The 26,306-nt window shown below is 40.5% G+C and overlaps 1 protein-coding gene across 1 annotated transcript; it reads left to right on the top strand.

Moving 5' to 3' along the window:
- The first annotated feature begins 24,820 nt into the window (after positions 1-24,820).
- LOC6585088 lies at positions 24,821-26,246 on the top strand. The gene is made up of 2 exons (XM_002010692.4): positions 24,821-25,275; positions 25,333-26,246. Exon 2 carries the CDS (start codon positions 25,333-25,335, stop codon positions 25,588-25,590), a length of 258 nt encoding a protein of 85 aa, XP_002010728.2. The 5' UTR covers positions 24,821-25,275; the 3' UTR covers positions 25,591-26,246.
- Positions 26,247-26,306: the final 60 nt, after the last annotated feature.

Below are 26,306 nucleotides of genomic sequence, written 5' to 3'. Positions count from 1 at the left end.
TTGTCATTGTCATTGTCATTGTCATTGTCATTGTCATTGTCATTGTCATTGTCATTGTCATTGTCATTGTCATTGTCATTGTCATTGTCATTGTCATTGTCATTGTCATTGTCATTGTCATTGTCATTGTCATTGTCATTGTCATTGTCATTGTCATTGTCATTGTCATTGTCATTGTCATTGTCATTGTCATTGTCATTGTCATTGTCATTGTCATTGTCATTGTCATTGTCATTGTCATTGTCATTGTCATTGTCATTGTCATTGTCATTGTCATTGTCATTGTCATTGTCATTGTCATTGTCATTGTCATTGTCATTGTCATTGTCATTGTCATTGTCATTGTCATTGTCATTGTCATTGTCATTGTCATTGTCATTGTCATTGTCATTGTCATTGTCATTGTCATTGTCATTGTCATTGTCATTGTCATTGTCATTGTCATTGTCACTGCCATTTATCAATCCTGATTCCTTTTTTCCTCTTCATTATTCATTATCCTTAGAGCGCACCCCATAGTCTGGCAATTGATTGCAGCAGTTCACTCTTGCTGTTATTGTTGCACGTTTTTCGCTTAGCTTAAGCATTGTTGTGTGCTATATTTTTGTTGCGTCCATAGCAGCAGCAGCAGCAGCATCAGCAGCGGCAGCGGCAGCGTCAACTTGGCGACTATCTCTTGACCAGCTAAAGTTTGCTCAAAATGCTGAAGTACAAGTTATTTATTTTCATACTTGAAAGCTTTGGTTTCTGTGGGCTGCGGCTTTAGATCCAAAGATCCGAAAATACTTGCCCGCAGCTCCCGCTGATGGTGATGATGCTCTAGCTCCAGCTTCAGCTCTATAGAAAAATGCGCGCAACGCGAACGCAACAAATCAACGGATAGCAGGGAAGAAGAGGAAGCAGCAGCAAAAATATTTAATTTAAAATTGAATGCTGCGCGTGTGTGGGTGTGCATATGTGTATCTGTGTGTGTGTGTGTGTGAGTAGCTTGAAGCCATTTTGTATACTTTGTTTGGGTCGTTGCCACCCTGCATAAATATATGCTTCCTGTGAAATGCGTCTCATGTGCCAACTGAATATACATATATGAATAAATATATATTTTTACATATATAAATGTATATATATATATATATACATACATTCATACATATGTATTAACTGTGAGTCGGTTATGAAACTGAGAACTGGCCAGCAACGCTTGAAGCGCTTAGCTCATTAACATAATCGCCAATTCATAATCTGCAAGTGCTATACAAGGCACGTCAAAACACGCCCACTCACACACACACACACACACACACACACTCATGCATAAAGAGACACAAGCACATGGAGAGCAATCGAAGGCTGTCGCATAATGAATTCAGAGCTCAGACCTGGCTCCAAGCTGCTGGCATCGATTTTAATGGGCAACGCCGTTGCTGTTGTCAACCGAGCGACGGCAACGACATCGACAACGGCAACGGCAACGGCGACGGCAACGACATCCACATCAGGGAAAGCAACTGACATTATTTGAATACCCATGACTGTGTCATTAGGCTTGTGACAAAAGGCAACAAGAGTGAAACAATTGATTATGCTATTCACAGCTAATGCATATGTAGTCTGGAAAGCAATGCGAAATACCTACAAGATAATGCAATTTGATATCAAAGCATCGTGGGTCTATACCAAAATGACTTGACCTAGGCAGGTAATTAAATTAGGGAACGATTACGATTACGCGATCGATAGCACAATAGCGATAACACTTTAACACAGTAACGATATATATCGATAACAGCATACTGTTAATGCAATAATATTGAATAAGGAACACTTACGATCATAGTAAGGGAATTCGTGCTGCGCAGTGCTCATATTGTATTTCATCGCTTTCCAATTGCTTATTTTTTGGCTGTTCAATTTCGTTTGCTCGAGCCGTGCCCGAGCCCGTTCACATGTCCCTCTGTTTGCTCAATTATACAGATTGCGTTACGATAACAACAACAATAGCAAAGGATTAAGAAGTTGGATGCTCGATGAACTGTCGAAGAATGCATGCCCTAGCAGAGATACGATCTATACATATGTATATATGTATATCTAGACGATGATAGATGATAGTTGAAGACGATAGACGATAGACGATAGACGATAGATGATATATGATAGATGGCAGATGATAGATGATAGACGATAGACGATAGATGATATATGATAGATGATAGGTGACAGATTATAGATGATAAATTATAGATGATTGATGGGTAGTAGATAGATGTTAGATGTTGGACTGATGCCAGATAATGGATAATAGATAGTAGATTTATAGTAGTATTAGTAATAGACCATTGACAATTAAGAACACATGATAGATAACAGATAAACGATTAGAGATAATATTATGTCTTATAATAATATTATAGATATATTATAAGAATGTTTCACAGTTCGTCACGATTGTCATACTACTCAATTAGTATACCCTATATACTCCATGTAGGCAGGCCTGCCGGGTGAAAGTGGGTGAACTGAAGGCTCAAGGTGGATGTTGACTCGGGAGAGACACTTGGCATAATCAGTGCTGGGGCAGCTGGAAAAACTCGGCTGAAATGCGAGACGACAACTCATGAAATTCATGAAGAACAACATGAATGGACCTCATTTACAACAACAATAACAGCAACAACAATGGCCTTATTAAATGCAGCAAATGAAGGAGAAGAAGAAGAGCAAGCTCTGCCCTTACGGTACATTTAAGTGTGGGAAGCTCAGCCGCTGCCTCAGCTACAACTTTAAGCTCGAATTTTACTCAATCTGTCACTGTCTCTGGCTTACACACACACACACTCTCTCTCTTGCTCTCTTTCTCTCTCCGCTTCTTTCGTTTTCTATCTCTGTATCAGGGTCTACGTCTCTTTCACTGTCTGCACTTGTAGTTGTGGCGGTTGATTTCGTGTTTTGTTGTTAACAAATTCATAAAACGAATTCCTTTGTCTTTTGTTTTGAATACCCTTACGAGGGTCCATGCACTTTGTTTGGCAAATAGAGAGCTTATGCTTAACAGAGGTAAACCTTTATATACAATAACGTTCCGAGAGTAATCAAGATATAAGATAGATATTGATAGACTTTTATTATGATATCTATAGGCATATAGCTACAGATAATCAGATAATCTTACAATATTAGGATTTCTATTTCTATATGTGTATATTATAATTTATCTGAAATTTCTTGTGATCTATGTACAATCTTTTTTATTTTATTTTATTTTATTTTATTTTTTTTTTATTTTCTTTAAATATACAATTGTACATCTTATGTATCTATACAAAATCTCTATAAATTATGCTCTATATCAATAATATCTCTGCAACTTTTTTTTTTTTCTAATTATTCGAAAATTATTTCCACTTTCTATCGATTTTATCCACAGTTAGGGTATTTTAAAGTCGATGCAACACTGACTTCGTGTGCTTGTGTTGTTTTTTTTTCAGTTTTGCCTAAAATCCAACATGACAAAAGGCAGCTGCCAGTGCCGAGGGGCGAGCGTTGGTCGCTCGGCAGGGGCGTGGCTGTTGAGAAGGGGCATTGGCTGCTGCGAGGTGTAAATTTCCAAGCGGTTGACCGCACGAAACTCATTTGGCAGTCAGAAATGCCAGCCAAAGCAGAGCAGCAAAAAGCGAACGACGAAACGCGCACACGAGCACGACTAGCAGATACCCTGGCTGACACAAAGATGCCGTCACTGTCCTATGAAATGCCAGACGAAAGCCTAAGCAATACACGACTTGGCATCCACAAGCTGGCTGCTTATTTACAGGGTATATGGCTTATCTTATATTATTTTTGCTTTGTTTTGCTTGTTTTTTTTTTTTGTGCTGTTTGAGTTATTTGCATGCATGCCAAATCCTTTAAAGGATAACTGGCAAATGCGCTTGGCTGGCGTGCTGCCACGCCCAGCCTCTCGTCGGCTCGCTCTCAGCTGCTGTGCATTGCATAACAACAACAAGAACAGCATTTACCACATGCGTCGCGCCTGCTATATGGCCAAATATTATGCAGAGCCACCCTCATATGCAGAATACCCTCAATCTCCGCTGTTGCCTCGGCACTGCCCCCCTCTCCCCTATTCGCTTTAGCCACTCTCTTGTTGCCACAACTGGCAAAAACTGTTTTTTCCATTCCTCCCCCTTCTCCTGCCCCTCCTGCCACTGCTTCATCTCTTTCTCCTCATTTTTTTATTTTACATTTTTTTTTGTGAATTTTGTGCTGGGTGTTAGAAAAACTATGTTACACAAAAAATGGTGACAGCCATGTTAACACACACATACACACACACACGCACTTACACACATACAGGCAGTACAAGAAATGAAGGCAAGATAGAAAAATTTTGGAAGATGAAATCTGTGTTTAAGCAACGGCTGCTAACAAAATTTAAACATTTTGTGCCACAAAGTTTTGACAGTTGCGACTAGCAAATACCCTAAAATTCATTGGTTTAAATTACAGCCTCGATTATTGTCAATTGATTATCGGAGAAATCGATAAACAATAGAGAAAATGAGAGAGAGAAAGCAAAACTAAAAAATATATATACTTTTTGCTATCGTGTCCCGTATATTTCAATACATATATAGGTAATATTTATAGATAATTTATATATATAATTTAATATATATATAGATAATTTAATTGATCTCTCTTTCTATCTTTCTATCTATCTATTTTCTTTTTCTCTGTTTTTCTGTTCTTTTCTTTTTCTCTTTTCACTTTTCCTTTTCTTGCTTTTTTTTCTCTCTGTCTTTCTCTCTCTTTCTCGTTCTCCTTGCCGTTCTCTTTCTGATTATCTCCCTTTCTTTTTATACTTTTCTCTCTGTCTATCTATCTCTTTCTCTCTCTCTCTCTCTATTGATATCCTTATATTTTTTTCCATATTTCTCTCTCTCTCTCTCTCTCTCTCTCTCTCTTTATCTTTCTCTTATTTTCTATCCTTCTTTTTCTCCACTTCCCTCTAGTTTTCTCTCTTCCTCTCTTTCCTTCTTTAGCTAATTCATGGATCTCATTGCTATCTATTTCTATCATCTATCGAACTAGTCAACTATTTGTCTACTTAGTTATCAATCCATCTATCTATCTATATATAACATTTATTTAACACGAAGTATGCAAAACAGAAAGAGAGAGAGAGAGAGGGAGAGAGAGAGAGAGAGAGTATGTGGACAGCAGGCGCTGACACAGCTTTCCCCCTCTCTCCTTTTCTCTCCCCACCTCCCTCGTTCCCTCGCTCCCTCCCTCCCTCTCTCACTTTGCCACGCATCACTTGGGCGCTCCAAGCCACAAGAGAAAACCAATAAAAAATGTATTGTCCGACTTTTTTCGGGCGCCGAGTCCATGTTCATGTCCATGTCCAGGAGCAGAAATCGCCGTGTCGGAGCAAATGTGCGACAAGATTTGCTCTTCAGTTCTCGTCCTTCTCTTTTTTTTTCACAAATTTTGACACAATTTTTGATGAATGCCGAAAGCTGAACCGTAACAAGTGGATGCTGGGAGGCGAGGGAGGCCGAAAGACGAAAGACAAACAGAAATGAAAAAAGCAGAGGAAGAGGAAAGCACACACACAGAGTCAGTGGCTCGAATCCAGACCAAAAACCGAAACCAGAACCAAAACCAGAACCAGCAGCAGAACCAGGGGAACCGAATGCCAGCGTCAAAAAATGGTCGAGACGAAAAGCAGCTGCGGCTGCAAATGGAGGCTGATTAAGCGCTAGCGAGAGGGCGGTGGGGTGTGGGGGTGGCGAGAGGTGGTGTTGGGGGTGTAGGCTAAAGCGGGGGTGTTTTGATGGAAGCCCGAATCAACGCAAATGTCATTTGATGGATAAGTTTTGAGCCGCCTCGACGGGCAACAGGGATAACTATGTTTTACATTTAATTATTCATGAGCGAGAGGGAATGAAAAAGCGACAGCGCGAGTGAAAGACAGAGATAGAGAGCGAGAGAGACAAATAGTTGTCCCTTTGCTGTTTTGATTAATGAAGCAGCTGAGACAACATCAGCAATCAAATTAATTTTAGTTATATGAGCGGATTATATTAAAGCACAGACACAATAAAAAACAGGGTATAAGCGAGAAGATTTGATCGACTAAAGATACATTACTTAAAATAGTGGACTATGACCTCAAATGTCTTAAAGGATTCCAGATGAAAGACTGCATGCTCACCCCCTTCCCTCCTTTGTGGGCATAACCACTACTTGCCTAGTGGGCGTGGCACATAGTTGAACCTTACCGATGTCCGCTTTAAAAGAGTTACACATTTCAACTCAGTGCAATTATTTATGAACTGAACTCAGATTCTTTGCCCTATATAGCCGCTCACCGAGCTGAGTACAGGGTATCTGTGAGACTGTGCAGCGGACAAGTACAAATTGCTTTGGGTAAGCGAATAAACAATGTGGCAACACAACTGCTGCGACAACATTTTTCACAACTTAATGAACTCATTTGCAATAATTTAAAATAATTATCAATGCTAATTAAATGAGCTTTGTGCCAAAAGGCGACGCAGCATCAACCGTTTCCGTTTCCGCATCCGCAACTCGCATCCGCATTCGTATCCGTATTCGTATTCGTATTCGTATTCGTATCCGCATCCGTGCCCGTATCCGCATCCGTGCCCGTATCCGCATCCGTGCCCGTATCCGCATCCGCATAAATATCCGCAGCCGTATTCGTATAAGCATCTGCATACGTATCCGTATTCGTATCTGCATGCGTATCCGCAACTCGCATTCGCATCCGCAGCAGCAGCTCACATCCGCATACGTATCCGTATCTGCATGCGCATCCGCATCCACAACTCGCATCCACAACTCGCATCCACAACTCGCATCCGCATCCGTATCCGCATCCGTATCCGCATCCGTATCCGCATCCGTATCTGCATCCGCAGCCGCAGCTCACATCCGTATCCGCACTTGTATTCGCATTCGCATTCGCATCCGCATTCGCATCCGCATACGTATCCGTATATGCATTCGAATCCGCATCCGCATACGTATCCGTATATGCATGCGCATCCGCATCCGCATCCGCTACTCGCTTCCGCTTCTCGCTTCCGCAGCTCGCATCCGCAACTAGTATACGCATCCGCATCCGCTACTCGCATCCGCAACTTGCATGATAGCTGACTTGCTGATTGATTCATTGTCCGACTTAGCAGTGTTGCCTTCTTCAGTCGCCTCTGCAATACGCTCTTTGCCTTTATACTTACAGGGTATTGGCACACTGTTAACCGCAGGCCTGCAACCCATCCCTTCCACTCTCACAACAAACTTTTTAACGAAAACATTTCGCCTGGCAATGTTGTTCTTGTTCTTGTTCCTTTTTTTTTGCAATGTTTTTATTTTTTATTTTGTTGCTCGACAAAAACCTTTTTAATTTATAGTTTCTGTGTGTATGTGTGTGTGTAAAAAGAAGAAGCTGAAAAAAAGCTGAAATTGAAATGCATTAAGCCGGAGGCGTGGCACGGCCTACCAACGTCGTCGTCATCGTCGTCGTCGTCAAGTGGCAGCCAATTTAAGTTGGCTAATTTGTGTGCCGTCTAGACCAGCACCTAGCTGGGCTGCCATTCGAGACGTGTGAGGGATAGTGGCAGGAGGAGGGTGGGGGGCTGTGGGTTGTGGCAGTTTTTAGCTAGCGAAATGCATTGAGAATCGTTAGCGCCGAGTGCCGAGTGCCGAGTGCTGAGTGCAGCGCATAAATTGCAGAAGCCGCCAACGGTAATTGTCGCCAGCGCCAAAGCCAACATGACGTATGCGCAATATTTACCATGCTCTAAATGAGCCAAGCACCCTCTCACCCTCCCCCACACACCGTGTGTGTCGCTGGCGTGTTCAAACGCCTGGAAAATGCCGCTAACGATGGCGCCTAAAAGCATGCAGCGACAATTTAAATTTGCGCACATTTCAATTTTGCAAATTGTCGAAAATGCGCTAAACAACACGGCTAAAAATGGAAAAAGAAACACACACACACACACACAGTGAGAGTTAGATACGCAAGCATAAAAGCTAAGCTTGCTGCTAGGTAGAGTGATCGATTGGAAAATACCCTGTAGTGGGAAACGAGACGGAGGTAGATAGATATAAGCACGGTAATCCCAAGATTTATTGCGACAACTGTGAGATATTGAAGAGAAGAGCGTGAGAAGCAGAAGAGAACGAGGAGGAGGAAGAGAAAGACATGGAGAATGAGCTAATGGATGAGTAGAAGCAGATAGAGGAGGGGGAAAAGATGGAGGAAAATATGAAGGATGAAGAAGAGGAGTACGGAGAGAAGAAAGAAGATATGGATATAGAGGAGAATAAAACAGAGACGAAAGAATAGACGACGGATAAAGAAGAATTCGAGCTAAAGGATGAGTAGAAGGAGAAGAAGAAGATGGAGAAAAATGTGTTGGGAAGAAATAGAATAGAATAGAAGAAGATGGAGTAGTAGAAGGAGAAGGAAAAGAAGATAAAGAGGAAGAAGGCTGAGGAGAAAGAATAGAAACAGGGCGAAAACAAAGTCGAGCTAATGGGTAAGTCGAAGAAGAAGATAATGAAACAGATGATGGAGTATTAGAAGAAGGGGGGAAAGAATCGAAAGAAAAAAAAACATATATCCTCATCCAAAGGTTGACAAGGATGGGAGGAATAGACAAACAAAAGAAGCAAAGCAAAGAGAGTAGAACAGAGGAGAGGATAATGAAGAAGAGGACAATAAAAGAAAGGCTGAGAAGACTCTGGAAAAGGAAATTAAAGGCGAGTTGCTGAGAGCAGAGAAGAGAATAGAAGTAAAGAGAAAGGAGAGAATAGGAGGGACTGGGGTGAATACTGAAACAGAGGAGAGATGAGAAACAATTCGATAAAGAGAAGTGAAACGAATAAGAGGGAAATGAAAAAAGGGAAGGGGGATATATTTCTCAGTTTGATATGTAAATTTATAATTATCCCTCAAATGATGTATCACTGAGGCAAAGTGAATACACCCTTTGCCACACGCACTTTCCATGGGTACAGGGTATTCGAATGAAATGAATCGCAGTGTGCAGTCAATGTGGCCAACGGCTGGAAGGACGAGGGACGAAGGACAAAGGGCACAGCACGCAAGTAGGGCAAAGAGGGCATTCGGTGCGGGCCAAATGCGAGAAAGCTAAACATGACCGACGCATCGCTGGCGGCTAGCCGCAAACGAAATACCCTACGGCAGGGGATTCGAAATAATTACTTAATCTGTCCACAAGTCGCCGAAGGTAGGCACAATTCAAAGAGAAAATCTCCATGGATGCTGAAGCTACTGAGAATTTCTAACTCGAGTGCAGAACGAAAGCCAATTAAATTTTTCACTTGAATTCGTGAAATTGAGCGTGAAATGGTGGAAGCGTAGCGAAGTATATAGAAGAAAAGTGTGTACATAAATAAAAATATATGTATATGTATGTGTGTATATCATATATGTATGTATATGTCAGCTGGTTAATTTAGTGAGCCTTTAAACCAGGCTAAATTCGGCAAGCATATTTCCACAAAAATTCACATGAGTTTCTAGAGAAATATAACCTACTGAAATTTTAATGAACACTAATATAGCTTTTTATGTTAGCTATATCATCTGGTATGCAGGGTATTTACTTCTTACTAGTAAAGGTTCGTTTTCCTAAACATAATTTATCTCTTTTGCCATGTATTGTATCTTAGTATATCCTTCCTAGTACTAAATATTCTATTTTTATACCCTGAACCCATTTTCAATGGGAAATCAGGGTATAATGGTTTTGTTGAAATGTATGTAACAGGCAGAAGGAGGCGTGGCAGACCCCACAAAGTATATATATTCTTGATCAGGGCGACGAGCTGAGTTGATTTGGCTCTGTCCGTCTGTCCGTATGTATGAACGCGTCGATTTCAGAAGATATAAGAGCTAGAGACTTCAAATTTTTCAAGTTTATTATTAACAAGTAAGAAAGCTCTAGTCGAGACTGCTCGACTACGAGATCCCCTGAACCCTTGGAGCAATAGATATTTCAATACTTTTTCGCGACTTTCAGCTTACACAAGAAACACGCACACACACACACACACACGCACGTACGCACACACAGGCATACATACACACACACACGCATACAGACACAAACGCATACACACACACATACACACACACATACACACACACACAAAACACATACACACACAAGCAACCACGCATAAACACGCATGGGCTGCAGTGTGCGCTTACTATGAAAACTTAATTGTTTAATAACTTTTTTTATGGACGTACGATCTTCATGAAACTTTTAGATTATGATTATAACATGAATATGCATGTAATTGCCAAAGCACAAGTCTCTAGTATTTGAAATACGCTTTTTACAAAAGTGAGGGTGAGGGGGTGAATTTAGAGGTGGGGGGTAAATTTTAACAAAAACCGAAATTGTATAAATTGCATATAAGCATACATTAAAAATTTGGAGACTCTAGCAATAAAGGTGTAGAAGATATAATTTTATAACTGGGTTTCGATAAGGTTTTTTATCGATAAAAAAGATCGAGATGAGTTATCGATTTTTAATGATAAACTTGATATGCGCGCTGTAATTACGGACACTTTAAAAAAAATTTGAAGTCTCTAGCTCTTATATCTTCTGAAATCGACGCGTTCATACATACGGACAGACGGACAGACGGACAGACGGACAGACAGACGGACAGGGCCAAATCAACTCAGCTCGTCACCCTGATCAAGAATATATATACTTTGTGGGGTCTGCCACGCCTCCTTCTCCCTGTTACATACATTTCAACAAAACCATTATACCCTGATTTCCCATTGAAAATGGGTTCAGGGTATAAAAATCGATAACTCATCCCGATCTTTTTTTATGGATAAAAACCCTTATCGAAAACCAGTTATAAAATTATATCTTCTACACCTTTATTGCTAGAGTCTCCAAATTTTTAATGTATGCTTATATGCAATTTATACAGTTTCGGTTTTTGTTAAAATGTACCCCCACCTCTAAATTCACCCCCTCACCCTCACTTTTGTAAAAAGCGTATTTCAAATACTAGAGACTTGTGCTTTGGCAATTACATGCATATTCATGTTATAATCATAATCTGAAAGTTTCATCTCGTAGTCGAGCAGTCTCGACTAGAGCTTTCTTACTTGTTTATCCTCAAATTAGTATTTTTTTGGCATATTATATTCTTCATACTTTTATAAAAATAACTCATCTTAATTGCCATAATCTTTCAAGACGTTTTATTGGAGCATTAGGCAAAAGGAGTTTTCTTATACATCACATAATCGATCGTTTCACGTTTTACGATCGTAGCTTCAGGATTGAACATGAATAGAATTGACTCAGCTATGAAATATTCCTAGAAAAAAGCATTTTTACTTTATTCACTTGGATCTTCTTGTCATATGCCAAGCATTTGTTTAAATCAGAGAATTCTCAACTGGTTATAGTTTAAAGATCAGATCATTAAAGTGGGATCTACTTGAAACAGTTTGATTGCAATACCTTGATTACTAATCAAGAACTCAAGTCAAGACCTGATATACATATATGTATATATCTCTCTTTATATATTATAATAAATATGTATACATATACAAATTCATTGATTCATATAAGTATATATAGTCCACATTTAAATTCGCTTAGTCCACTTGAGTTGTATGCTTGAAAAGAAGTGCCGGGACGTGAGAGCGCTTCAAATAAAAGAAGAGAAAGAGAATATAATAAATGTTAAAGCCCATTTAAGGAATTGAAATGCTAGCCATTATGTGGACAAAAGGCGTGGCAGTGGCGGGCAGAGGGGCCGGCATAGGGATGGGAGCAGAGGGCGCAGCGGGTTGAGGTTCGATTCAAATTCTTGAATAGGAAAACTTTTGTTGGGCAGCAGGAGTCTGACTTATGTTTTCGCTGGCATCGCTTACATTTGAGTAGTTACAACAGCTACGCCCACACACACACACACTCACACAGAGTCGGAGTGTGAAAGAGATGGGCTGATGTGTGTAGAGTGTAAACTGACCAAAAAGTTCAAGTGAAAGACTCATCGCTGCCTGGGGAATGCGTGCAAATGCAATGGCATTCGTCTTTGTTTCGCTTCGAACTTGGAGCGAGGGGGTAGGGTCGAGGTGGAGTTGAGGTATGGCGGGCGGTGGCATGTCAAGGGTAGAAGCTGCTGTTGATTGAAATGTTTCGCCAGCGCGTGGCACTTAAACTTTAATGCAATGGATCGCAATGTGTGCAATAAATTCGAGTGGGGGACACGCAGTGGCGAGGCGAAGGGCGGTGCGCTGGCGGCGCTGCGATATGGGCGTGGTCTGCTGAACGCCAAAGAGCCGCACGGAGAGCCACTCGGACACGGGGCACAGCACGCACATTAAAAGTTCAAATGGCAAAAAAAAAAAAAAAAAAAAAAAAAAATATATATATATATATTTACTATATATATGAAAGAAAATTAAATGAGAAAGGGCGAAAAAGAGAAAGAGAGAGAGAGAGGGAGAGAGCGAGGGAGAGGAACAAAAACAGATATAGAGGGAGAGAGAGAAATATAAGAATCCGCTTAAGTTGTAAGCGCAGAGCAAATGAAACGTACAGATAAAAGGAAACTGTAAAGTGGAGCCAGGGAGAGCACAAGTGGACGGGGGGCTGGCTGGTCCGGTGTGGCGTGTGTGAGGCAGAGAGACGGATAGTAGCTGCTCTTGTTCCGCTCCGTACACTCGATAAATTCACATTTCTTAGTCAATTTAATGAGCGCATTTTAAGCAGCTTTTGCTCTTGGCCCCGGGCGAAATATGACGAAAATGAAGAGTTCAATCGAAGACTGTGGACTGTGAACGAGCCGTTAGGGAACCGGTTCAAAGTGAACAGGCAATTTGGGAAAAATATTTGTAATTGAATACGTCTTTTATATATTGGGGAGCTGCAAGCCGATTGGGATGCAATGAACCCGCATTTAATAAAGAAATCAATACTAGGGAGCTGTCGAGTATGAATTTTAGACGAACTAGTTCAAAAGATTATTTCCAAAGTATACATATTGATAATACATATATATATTGCAGCCAAAAGTTCAACTAGGTTCAGCTAAGCATTCTATTTCAATGAACCTCAGCTTTATATATACTCCATATATGTATATATAATAAGTGAAGACTCAGGAATCAGTTCGTCTTGTCAATCGAATACGAGTAACTTTGAAAATGAACTAAACTTCTTTTTTTTTACGGTTAATTCACTTTGAAGCTGAACTAGTTCCAGTTTAAACAAATCTATGTCCAAGTCCTGAGATGAACAAAACTGAACAAACTGAACTGCATATAATCATAACAAATAAATGATCAAGAAGCCAGGCTCATGCGATTTAGTTCTTATTTGTGAGCTAGTAGTTCCAATTATATGGAATCGGGTTCATTAAGCTGTCTATGCAATTCATATAACTGGAGCTACTAGTTCAATATGCAACTAGTTCTTTAGGTCGTATTTATGGAACCAGCTCTAATGAGTAAATCAAAGGCAGATTTTCCATTACAATTTTCCATTTTAAATTCAAATAATGAACAAATAAATGATTTACTGAATACGAGTCATAGTCCGTAGGTGGTGGAACGAAATTCAATTGAACTCTCTCTCTCTGTCTCTCTCTCTCTCTCTCTCTCTCTCTATATATATATATATTTATATATATCTCCCCACTCTTTCATTAAAGAATTAGCTCTCTTTCTCTCTCTAAATATATTATATTTATATATATCTCCCCTGTCTTTCATTAAAGAGTTAGCTCTCTCTTGCTCTCTCCTTTTTCTCTCTCTATACATTTATATATATATATTTTTTTGTATATATATCCCCCCATTCTTTCATTAAAGAGTTAGCTCCTTTTTTTTGCATATCGAATTCCATTGAAAACAATGTTTTTTTTCTCCCCCGCTGGTAATTACAAATATTGAACATTTTAATACTTTTCAAAGCTTGGCCAGAGGTGAAACATTTGATAGCGCCCTTTTGATGCCCTGATACCCAGTGAAAATAACCCACAGTGGGGTGTATTAGCTTTGATCCGACGCATGTTGCAGTTACATACATTTGTATATACATATGTGAGTCTATATATAGATATTCTTGATTAGTTTGAAAAAAGAAGTTAAGTCTGCTCATTGGTCAGTTTCTAGTTTATTCAGTACGCCTGCCTCTCTAATATTTCTTGATGCAGAGTATCTACTAGTCTAGCACATTCAACTAGAGCATTTCAACATGTTTTTTCGCTCCAGCCATCGCAATTTGTAATTAATATACCTTGAAAACTTAGCAAAAAATACATCAGTTGGGACTCTCTAGCACTTGACCTGCAATTTTCATGAAAATGAAAAGCGCTTTAAGTTTCCCATTCAATAATATATAAAATATATGGCACTTAAAGCATATGAGGTTTATGGGAATGAATGGAAGCTTTTTGAATGTCTTCGTTTGCGTTTAATCTTAAAAAATCAATTGGAAGGCTTTAAAATAATTGCATTTATTTGATTGCAGATTATTCGAATAATTCGAATTGGAAGCTCGAAGAAATTTTTGTATAAATTGGAAGACGAATTAAGTTGTTGATTTTTAAAAAAATGTTAGCTCTACATTAACTTTAGTCTCTAATAAATAAAAGAGCTAAACCGAAGAGAATGAACTTGAAAATTGTGGATAGCTTATTGAAATGAATTAATTGTTAACAGCTGCTAAATCGTTGTCTAATTAAAGCTTTTAAAGCGCATCGAATAAGCTTAACTAGCAATTTAAAGCTTCTTGAAAGCTCGCAAGCTTCGGCTATATGAGCTTTTCATTTATTATTGCATATTTGATGTATTAAAAGCACATTAAACTTAAGCTTAAAGCAACCTTCAAAGGCTTCCACAGCTGTTGATAAAACTTTAAGGCCGTGAAACCATAAAAGACACTGAAGAGGAGCAATGCATGCAAATAGTTGTATAAATATGAAAAAGTGCTACTTTCCATAAATTAAACGCAACACAATTAAAATCTAATTGAGTAAAGCTTTTACTTAAAGCGAGAGCAAATCATAAAGCTGTTTGCTTTTAATTAATCTTGGGCGATTGCTAATCTGCGCTCAGGTGACCTTTGCCAAGGCACGCTCACACACACACACACATACACAGACACACGAGTGTGTACAGTGTCATGTCGAACTAATTACTTGATAAAAGGCCAAACAAAAGATGAAATAACAGAGTAAACAGCAAGAAAATAACAAAAGGCAACAATGGAAATGCTCGCATTTATCTCTGATCGCACACTTGTCGCACCCCTTGACAGCCAGCCCCTTGGACCCAATGCCAGACAATGCTAGGGTGCTGTGTGCTGAGGGCGGCGGGACGGGGCGTGGTGGGGGTGTGATGCTAGCTGCGAGAGCGCCAGGCAGTAGGCAGCACAAAGGCTGATAAAAAACAATGAACGAAGCGAAACCACAGAGAAATTGCGTAAAAGTGCTGGACTAGCATATACCCTGTAAGGTGGGTTCAGGCTGTTGAGCGGATACGGTTAATATTGTAAATGTATATAGAGAATATGAATTAGATAAAGGTCAGCAGTGCCTCTCTTATGTTAACTTATTCCTTGTTTCTTGCTGTGAATACCCTGTAATAGGAGGTATAAATGTTAATCCATCTATACTTATATATGAGTATACATATATACTTATTACTTCATAATTAGGCTTTTCACTTTGAACTTATCTTATGCTTCTCTCTGCTCAGTAGCTAAACTGTAGTATAACTTCTTTATTTATCGATACATTTTTATCAGATTTTCAACTATCTTAAATGACATTTTGAGCTATATTTATGACTAAAAACTGATTTTTAACGAGAAACAATAATATATACAAAAATATTTTAGATAAGCCAAGCATTGAGCAATAGAAATAATACCCGTATTAACCTCTCTCTCCTTGCTTCATCTCCAATCACAGGGTATAGAAATCGACCACCAATCAATGCTGCCAACAACAACAACAAGAGAGAAGAAAAGAGAGACGCACGGAAGCGTACAACACGTGTAGGTAGAATCGCAGTGCTCGTACAGGGTATCTGGGGTGAGCGGTGCGTTGCGTATTTCCCATTAATTAGTGAGAACCACTATGCGGGCGATGCCAAAATCAACAAAAGCACCAAGCAGAGCTCACAGCCAAAGCGAGGCAAAGCAGCGCCTATTATGCAGCTGCAGCAGATGGATGTGAGCCACAGGTTGAGACGAGCTAAAAAAAAACCCTAGGGGAAGTGTTGGCAATGGGCATGCAGAGCTAGTGTGTGTTGGGTATATGAGAAGCAAAAGCAACAATCGAAAAAGGTTTGAAGCTGATCTTAGCAGTCAAGAAAGTCTTCAAGCTAAACGATAGAAAAAGCTGAAAAGCTGATGAGGCCAGACTAACAAGTATGAGCTGAAATGAATCATATGTAATCAAAAAGGATTCGAGCAAGATTTCATGATCAAGAGAATCGTTGGGCTTAAGCTATACAATAGATCTGGAAGATTCGAGATTCAAAAGCTGTCAAGCCGAAACTGAAATGAATCATAATGGAATCACAATGGTCTTAAGCTAGATTTTGGAATAAATTAAGTCTTTGGGCTTGAAAGAATAGTTAAAGAATAGATCTTTAATATTAATAGAAAAAGCAGTCAAGTCTAACTGCACTTTTCCACTCAAGTGCGAGCCTAAAATCTCATATAATATTATCTATATTATTATTATTATTATAATTTAAATTATTATTATGATTTTATATAATTATACCATAGCTCCAAGCCTTCATTTTGGTTTTCCGCCTTTCAAAGTTCAATTATCTACTGGGTTTTGCTCTTATTATAAAGTTCAGGCTTTGGGTGTCTCATAAAAAGGCAAGCAGAGTCTTAAGAGCATCTTCAGCTCGGAGCAGAAAAGCAGCTGAAGCAGCAGTTTAAGCACTTGCCCAGGATCATAAACTGTGCGAAATCATTGAGACTTGCTTGCTCCCTTCTAGGCAGTCTCCACTGTTTGTCGGGCCTGGCTGCGGTTAAGCTGTTTATTAAACAGCTGCACCAGAAGGTGCTGAGAGCGCGAGAGACTGAGAGGGAGCGTGCAGAGGGGTAGAGGGCGACAGAGCTAGCTAGGCACAATGCACAGTTCGATGGCTTCCAGGCATGTGATACTAAGCGTGAGGGCTCAGTCGCTGGCTGTCTGAGTTGCAGTCAAAGTCAAGCAGACGCTGCACTCGATGATTAGGGATGGGCCGAAGCGATAGTTGTACGGGTAGGCAATAAGTGCGATATATATGTTTATAAATATATTCAAATTCTGCTGATTATATTATGTGTATATAACTAGCAATTGTTTATAGCACTTTGTATCGATAATAAATCGACTTATCGATGTTTCGTATGTACGCACTCCTATATCACTAAATTATATTCCTCATTTGGGAAAAGTTGAACTTTTATGCTAGCATTATAGATACCAACTAGACTTATCGATATTTTGTAATCTGGTCTTATTTTCTATCTAGTAATATTTAATATACCATCTAAAATAAATTTGGTTAAAGAGAGAGAGAGAGACAGACAGAGAGAGAGGGAGAGCGAGAGAGAGAGAGAGAAAGAGACAGAGAGGAAGAGAATGACAGCGAGAGAGAGAGAGAGGGAGAGATTCTATCTTTCTTTTGTTTTTTACTTATACATATATATGTTCCCAGTTGAGCTATTATCGATAGCAACTAAACTTATCGATATATGTATGTTTGACGGATTCCATCTTGGCAACACGCTCTCAGCTCTAGGTCAATGGCAGCGGCTGGCTCACACGACTAGCTGGAGCAACAGCAGCATCTTTCATTGTCCTTGGGCCCAGCTCCAGCTCCAACTCCAAATCCAACTGCTGGAGCAACCAAGCTCCAGCTTTAGCTGTTATACAGCTCCTTCTGTAACTGTTCCTTGGCATCGCTTCCTCTTACGTCCCGCCCGCTCCCTTCTGCTTTGCTGTGTGTCCTTTGTCCTTATCGAAATCCTGCGCTGTCACTTGGCCCTCCAGAGGGCAAGGCGGGCGACACTTCACGGCTGTCAGTGATCTCCCTGGAGTGTGTTGAACATACGCCGTAGCGTGTATGTGTTGTATGTATGTGTGTGCGTGTGTGAGCCACTGTGTGTGCGTGTGTGTGTCTGGCAACGAGTCCTGCTGTTGGTCCGAGCCGTGGCTTATACAACCACTCAGTGACACAAATAAAAGTAAACATGATAAAACCATTGAAACTTTTTCCATTTTCACTTTTGAGTGTGTTTGTGTTGTGCTTGCACACACACACCGACACACACACACACACATGCGATAGTCGAGTGCATCTGTATGGAAGTTAATCTCAAGTGCAGCCGAGAGCTAAATATTTACCAATGCTGCCTTCTCCTGCAGCTCCTGCTCCGCCGCCGCCGCCTCCTCCCCTACCTCCTCCATCTACTTCTCATTCTGCTTCTGCTCCCTCTTCCACTTCTTCCACTCCTCGGTTTGCTGACTGCTTTGACCATCGTCCAGCATTTGGCTGTGGCTACAGTCCATTGCTTATCATTGATGCTGTGCGGCACGCCCCCAAACCGCAAATCCACCATACCCACCGCCTGCCACGCCCATCCAAACATGCATTCAAATGACCCGCAGTTTTTTTTTCTCAATTTTGTGGACCCTTTTTTTTAGAATACCCTATAAATAGTCAGTGGCTCAGAGCTTGCTGATCAAGTTCTTAAATAAATTATATATATATATATATTTTTTTTACAAAAATTTCATAAAATTCTATTTTCACAGAAACGCGTTAAAATTAAGTGAAAATCGTATTTTTTGGCTTTTCTAATTTCTACAGGGTATATATCTAATACGACGTTTTCTTGCATCAGATTGCTGCACTTTTCTCCTTTGCTTTATCCTCTTCTTTTTTGTTATTGTGAGGTCTCTTTTGTTTGTTTATACGTGGCCCCGCCCACCGTCCGGCGACCGCCCCCAAACCGACTTGTTTACACTAAACTAACAAGCAAAGCTAAAAGTTGGCAAACTGCAGCCAAGTCTGAACCCTTTTTGCCACCTAACCCAACCTAAGTAGCTCCGCAGCCCCGCAGCCCCCTCCGCTCCCACCAGCAAGCAGCCATTGTCCATTGATGGAGCAGCTCGTTGTGCATAAATTGTTTATGTTGCTGCTGGGCTGTGTTGTTGTTGTTCGTTCGTTCGTTCGTTCGTTCTGCTTGTTTTGTCTGTGGCTGCAACTAGCCTAAAACCTAAAACCTAAAACCCAACCAGACCACTGCCACCTCCTTCATATCAAAGCCACCTCCCCGGCCCCAAGCAGCAATAACAAAGAGGTGAACCTGGCAAATATTTGTGTCAGTCGTTGAACTTGTTCTGCCTGACCTTTGTAGGCGCTTCGCTCCACAAATATATATGTATGTATATACATATACATACATATATACATATACATATATATATGTGTATGTGTATGTAGCAGCTACCTGCCAGCGAACTTGCCAAGTGTCAAGTGGCGGGGTTGCGGGGCTTGGGGCTTGAGGCGTTGGGGCGTTGGGGGTGTTGGGGCCTGTGCAGAGGGTCGCAGTCACAGACACGTCTCTGCATGGCAAGACTTTTGCATAGTGCAGTCAACTAAATAAAGCGACTCGCACATGCATTTCAGCAGCTAGTTAAAGTGTTTATCAACACTCTTTCAACACGAACAAGTGTTGAGCAACAGTTTCAGAGTGCTGCCACCCATAGCTCAACAAAGTTACGCGCTCACATCCTGCTTGGGGCTGATGGCATCAGAACGAATTGTTTTCGGTGATTCTAATTGCTCTGACACTTAGGTCTGAATTGGGGCTATATGTAAAATAGTTATCGATAACTGTTTGAGATGCTTACATAGCTATTGTCGATAATATAGATAGATATCTGTAATTAGTGTTGTCGATTGAAATTATGTTCTACTACTACGATTTGTAACTTTATATATTTATAGAACCTAGTTGGATTATCGATTATCTTGATCGATAGCTGTTTGAGATGCCTTCATAACTTTTTTCGATAATGTAGCTAGATATATGAAATTAGTGATATCGATTGAAATTATTGGACTATGAGTTATGACTTTGTTCTTTTACCAGATCTATATTTATAGAACCAAGTTGGATTATGGATAATCTTGATCGATAGCTGTTAGAGTTATCACACTATTATCGATTATATAGTTAAATATCTGAAATTAATGTTATCGATTAAAATTATGTTCTAGTACATCATAATGATACGATTTAAGGCTTTGATATTTTGTTCGATTTGTATATAGAGCCTAGTAATGTTATCGATTATCTTGCTCGATAGCACATGTTAAAACATAGTTCGATGAATATTTTTGATATGATCCTCTAAAATGTGAATGCTATCAGAGTGTAGCTTACATAATCTGTGCTTTCTAGGTTTAAATAAATAATGGAATAATGAGTTGGAATGGGAACAGATTTTCACTGTATAAATGATCTTATTTGAGCTATACTTTGTTTAACGCCAAATTAACTATACTTGGGAAGAGTTAATGAGGAGTTTGGGAACAGTTAGTTTCATATAAAACAACGACTCAGAAAAAGTTCTGTAAAATGGAACACGAACAGGCAACGATACACTGAGAACACTTAAACTGAGAACACGTTTGTGGGAGACTAAAGCAAACACTGGGAGAGCGTTAATTAGGAACAGAATGAGAATGGGCAGGAGAAGAGATATTCGTTTGAGAGGCTTTCACGAATTGTTACTTAAATAGAAACCGTATCACTTGGGAACAGTTTGTGTGTGCAATCGAGAACAGTTGAATGCATCGGGAAATGCTCGATTAGGTGCAGCTTAACTTTGAGGTGTCTGTCGATTCAGTGCTTTGTGGGAACAGTTTGCATGCGAGCTGAACCTTGACTCAAGCTGGCAATAAATTGCCCAGCTATCGCCGCAGAAGAGTTGGGCGGAAGTGGGCGGTGGGCGGTGGGCGGTGAGTCGATGGATGGTGGATGATGGGTGGTGTGTCGGTGTGTCGGTGTGCTTGTGGCAGTGTCTGAGACTAGTGCTTGGCATGGCGTTTGCATTGTGGTTGCCAATATCTTACGCTTGGCCAGGCACCTGGATGAAGTCAGCTGCTGGTTGCAGCTGCAGGCGGATGTGCCAGCTAGGCGACGGATGTGTCGACGGATGGAACGCTTGAAGCGGATGTGAAGCCAAGTCGCTATGTGCTATCCAAGGCAAAGGCAATGAATGCAGCCAAGCAGCCAAGCAACCAAGCCAAGCAGCCAAGCAGCTCAACGTTAGCTTCCTCCACAGCCTGCTTCGCTTTTGTCTCTGGAATCTTGGCTGTCAAATGTGTTTCATGAAGATTTAACGCATTTGCAGCGTCAACGAGGCGGCTCATTATAAGCCGCGATGGCTTCGCCTTTTGGCTGCCTCTCTACGCGCTTCTCACTCACATGTGCAATTTTAATTATGCACGTCAAACGCTTCAGCTACCAAATGCCAAATAGACATCTACGTTTAAACAGGCATGAGTGTGTATGTGTGAATGCGTGTGCCTGTACGTGTGTGTGTAAGCCAAAACTTCAATTGTCATGCCATCAGCAGAGCACGGAAAATGGCGCGTAACGATGTCTTAATTAAGACTCGTCAAAGGGCAACTCGCAGCACGGTGCAAAGGATGTTCTCTCTGTGTGTGTGTGTGTGTGTGTGCGTGTGCCCCATGGTGTGGCAGCTGTGGCAGCTGCCTGCGTCGCATGTGCCGCATCAAATATCGAAAATCAGTTTTGCTTCCAATGACTCGACGAAAATCGCGTCGCCTGTCTCTTCGTGCTGGACCACGTTTATTATGTTAATTTCGAAGTGTCACCCTAAAAGACATAATATATACTTGCTGCATAACAAAGGTCGGGCCATTTTCGCCGACTCATGCCAGCGAGAGCGACAGCTTAGCCAGCTAGCTAGCTTCTTTATTAACCAACAGCTGCGATGGCATGACAGGCACAAGTATCCGACGTATTTTGTACTCAGGTCGAGTTCAAGTCTTGTGTAATATATGTCTTTAGCTTGAAGGCAAGTCAATCACATATGAGCAGCACGTTCGTTTAATTGCTGTCCTGGCGTACAGTCAGGCCGTCAATCGGTTAAAGTAGTTGCGTCAATAGTGTAGCCGTCAGTGAAGTGAATTGCGCAATCAATCAATCAATCAATCATTCAGATGTTTATATTTTGGCAAAAGGATAGTCAAGCTATTTATTCAAACAGTTGGTCAATCACTCTATCGATCAGTCAGTAAATCATGCTATTCATCAATCAGCCCATATCTCAATCAATTAGTCAATCACTTTATTTATTAGTCAGCCGATCTTTCAATCACTCAGTCAATAAATCCATCCATCAGCTGTGCAACGTCTCAATCATTCTGTTAATCATTTTATCCATCATTCCATTAAACAATCCTTCTGTCCATATGCTTGCCAAACTCTCAGTCATTCAGTCAATCAGACTAATTGTTGGATAGACATCTAACATTCCATTACTCAATCACTTAATAGATCGGTCAGTCAATGTCTTAATCAGTCGGTCAATCATTCTATCCATCAGTCATAAAATGTCTCAATCATTCAGTCAATCATTTTATCCATCAGTCAGCCAAGGTCTCAATCAATCAATCGTTCTATCCATCAATCCATTAGTCAATCACTTTATCCATCAGTCAGCCAATGTCTCAATCATTCGGTCAATCATTCTATCCATCAGTCAGAAAATGTCTCAATCATTTAGTCAATCACTTTATCCATCAGTCAGCCAATCTTTCAATCAGTCAGTCAATCATTTTATCTATCAGCTAGCCAATCTCTCAATCAATCAATCAGCTTTTCAAGTGTAATAGACATGACTAAGACTCATCATGTCTATCTATCAATAGTTTCCCTCAGGAACAATTACTGAAGCGCATTTAATATTCGACAATATACAGAGAAAGAGAGAGAGAGAGAGAGAGAGAGGCGCTCTATCTCTCTTCCTCTCCTCTTTCTCCTTCTCTTTCTCTATGAAAGTTAAATCGCTTTCAACTGGACTCAAGTGGGGCTTTCGATGTGAAATTTTACAATTTGTACGCCATTTTTCATGGCTGCCCTCGAAAGTGTGCTACACTCGGTGCGATTATTCAATTTCATGAGCCACCCTGCTGCCGTTTACGCTCGCCCATTCTGTGCGCATGCTGCATACATGCATGCAACTGACAGTTGCCACAAATTGCGTCCTTAAAATTGTTCAAACTTTATTTCTTGCAGCATTGAATCAAAATCGATGGCCTGGGAGCAATTGTTGCTAGTTAGTTTGTTGTTGGTGTTGCTGCTGCTGCTGTTGTTGCTGTTGTTGCTGCATCAGCAATTAGCCAAAGACAACAATGGAGAAGCAATAAACATGGTTGCTTATAAGTTAGGCAGGACGCAGGAGGCAGCCGTAGGAAATGGCAGGAAGCATGAGCCGGGTATCTCTGGGTCCCATGTTGTTGTTGTTGTTGTTGTTGTTGCTACTGCTACTGCTGTTGCTGCTGTTGCGGGCAACAAATGAACTGTACAAATGAAAGTCACAGGACCAACTTGTCGACAATGGCAATGGCGCCCAGCCACGCCCCCTCCCCGCCCCCTCCTGCGCGCCGTCTGCTGTGTTTAGCGCTTTATTTATGGCAGCAAATGCAGCGCGTAAATCACACACACATACACACACACACACGCACAGACAGACAGACAGACGAAACATACACCAAATGCCATTAAGCTGCATTAGGAGGCGTTGGGGGCGTGACTGCACTGCAGTCAACTGAAACAATCAAACGGAAATTAATTGCGGAATGTGTGAAAAGTGAAAGGCAGTTGCAAGCCGTTTGGCTTTTATCGAGCAAAGCCACCCATGCCACGCCTACTATTACGCAGTCATACACCTCGCGAACGCCTTCAATTTAATCATTTGCCAAAGGAAGTCAGAAGCGGATTTTCGCTCGTTATGAAAATCAGTTAACGCTTTTCCTTTAACTGTTGAGCAGCTGAAATTTTAAATTTTCATTTGAAAATTGAATCGAGTTGAATTCTATTTCTATTGGCCGAGTCAGAATTGGCTAAGCAAAGTTCAGTTAGCTCAGACAAGAATTGCATTGAAAACAGCTTATGTTTGTTAATATCTCCTCTCTTTGCGATTCTCATCAGTTCGAGTCTAACTCTCTCCCAACGTCTCTACGTGTATGCAACCATCTTCACACCTTGCTCTCTTTCTGTTGCTATTTATCGCTCCTATCTCTGTCTTTTTCTTTCTTGCTATCTATATCACGTTTTATATATCTCCCTATCGCTATATATAAAACTCTCTCCCTCTCTATTTCTGTGTGTTTATTTCTTGCTCCCCTCAGCTCTGTGTGGTGCCCTTTCTATATTTAGGTGTATCTCATAATCTTTCGGTATCTCTTTCTCACTCTCACTGTTTCTCTTCATTTATTTTATTCTGTTTCTCTCTCTCTCTTTCTCTAATTTTTTTTTACATCTTTCTGCTCATCTGTCATTTCACATTATCTCTCTTCTTTTATTCTACTTTTCCTCTCGCATTCCCTCTCTACTGTCACTATTTCCGCCTTGATCTTCCTTCGTTCTGCGATATCTATCGATAAATAAAAGCTTGCTTTTATTGAAACTGATTCGTAGTAGCCTTTCGGGACTACAGATTCAGTCAGGCTAAATGAATTTCACTGAACATACATATACTTAAATTATAATCTACACATCAAAAACAGAAAGTCGCAAGTAGTCAAAGAGATTTTAAGTGAAGTACCATTAGAGAAGGCAGCAAGAGCAACCACTCCCCTCCCAGGCCCCTTTCCGATTCTAGAGCGGCGAGTGGCAAATGGGAAGAGTGATATAGAGACAGAGAGTGTGTGTGAGTAGGACCCTATGAACGAGAAAGTGAGAAATAGTGGGATAGAGAGAGAGAGAGAGAGAGAAAGAGGGAGTAAGAGTAAGAGTGAGAGGGATAGAACAAGAGTTGTAAGTCCTCTTGACCAACAGATACGTAAAGATACACCTGGAGAACACCGCAGACCCGTTCAATTAGCTCACCCAGGACGAGCTAACTACAGAATCGGGAATTTCGTTCTATTTTAAAGTAAGTTCTCTCTCGCTAGCCCTGTCCATCCTCATGCCCGCCCTCTCTCGCCCGCAGATGGTTATCAATCTGAATCCAACGACGCTGACTAATGCGAACGGTCACAGCAGCCCAATGGCCATCATTAGCCATACGGTAATGGATGATATCGTCTATATGCATGTGGTATGTCCGGGCGATGAGATCTCCAAGTGGGTAACCTTGGAGGAGGCACTGGCCCTATGCCCGGCGGCAGTCATTGCCTATACGCAGCTAACACTGGCGCACCTCTTTGGCACGCCCATTGAGGATCAGGAGCCCAGTCTATTTGACTGATATCCGAGGAGTTGTTCGCTGTCGGCGTCTGTCACCTTTCTATGACTGCTCCCTCTGCTTGAAACCTCGAAACTGCCACCACACTAATACACGAACACAACAAAAACCTATCGATAGCTTAGACAGCAACCGCAGGAAGCAGATTCACGCAAATGAGCAGATATTTTAAATTCAAATTTCCAGCAGAAATGACAACAGTTCGAAAATTAAGCCAAAGTTCAAAGTTTCGATATTAAATTCCTCATGTGCATATGTTTACCTTAGATATATGTACGAAAATCATTGTTAGCTTATCAGATATTAGTTTATCAGACATTAGACACAGGCGCGTTTACATTAATATATAGACAGGCAGAAGACCCCTTCTTCGATTAGAACTAATCAGGCTAAAATTTCAAGTTTCCATCTTCTACATATATATATATATATATATATATATATAGTTATAGATATACGCATATATAGATTTAGATATATGTATATAGTTTCTTTTCCGTCTTTCATGCAAGCAATTTTGATTTAGTTGGAAATTCTATAAAAGTATACAAGTTGGCGAATATTTTCGAGTTGGTTCCTAAGCGTGGTTATTATAAATTCAATGAGAGCAGTCCATATACTAAATTTAATAACTATGTAACTCCAAATCTATTATATAATAATATTGACAATTAAGTTTTTATATAAGCTTTCTAAATTTGGTTGCTTTTCATTTCTGA

The sequence above is a fragment of the Drosophila mojavensis genome, unplaced genomic scaffold (genome assembly GCF_018153725.1).
Source record: "Drosophila mojavensis isolate 15081-1352.22 unplaced genomic scaffold, ASM1815372v1 contig_136, whole genome shotgun sequence".
In the NCBI taxonomy this organism is placed as follows: domain Eukaryota; kingdom Metazoa; phylum Arthropoda; class Insecta; order Diptera; family Drosophilidae; genus Drosophila; species Drosophila mojavensis.
Note: the sequence above shows the minus strand (reverse complement) of the source record. Positions and strands in the feature narration are given on the sequence as shown.

Bases quoted from the DNA above. Each gene is read 5' to 3' on its own strand.
- LOC6585088 (XM_002010692.4), top strand. From the start codon at position 25,333: ATGGTTATCAATCTGAATCCAACGACGCTGACTAATGCGAACGGTCAC.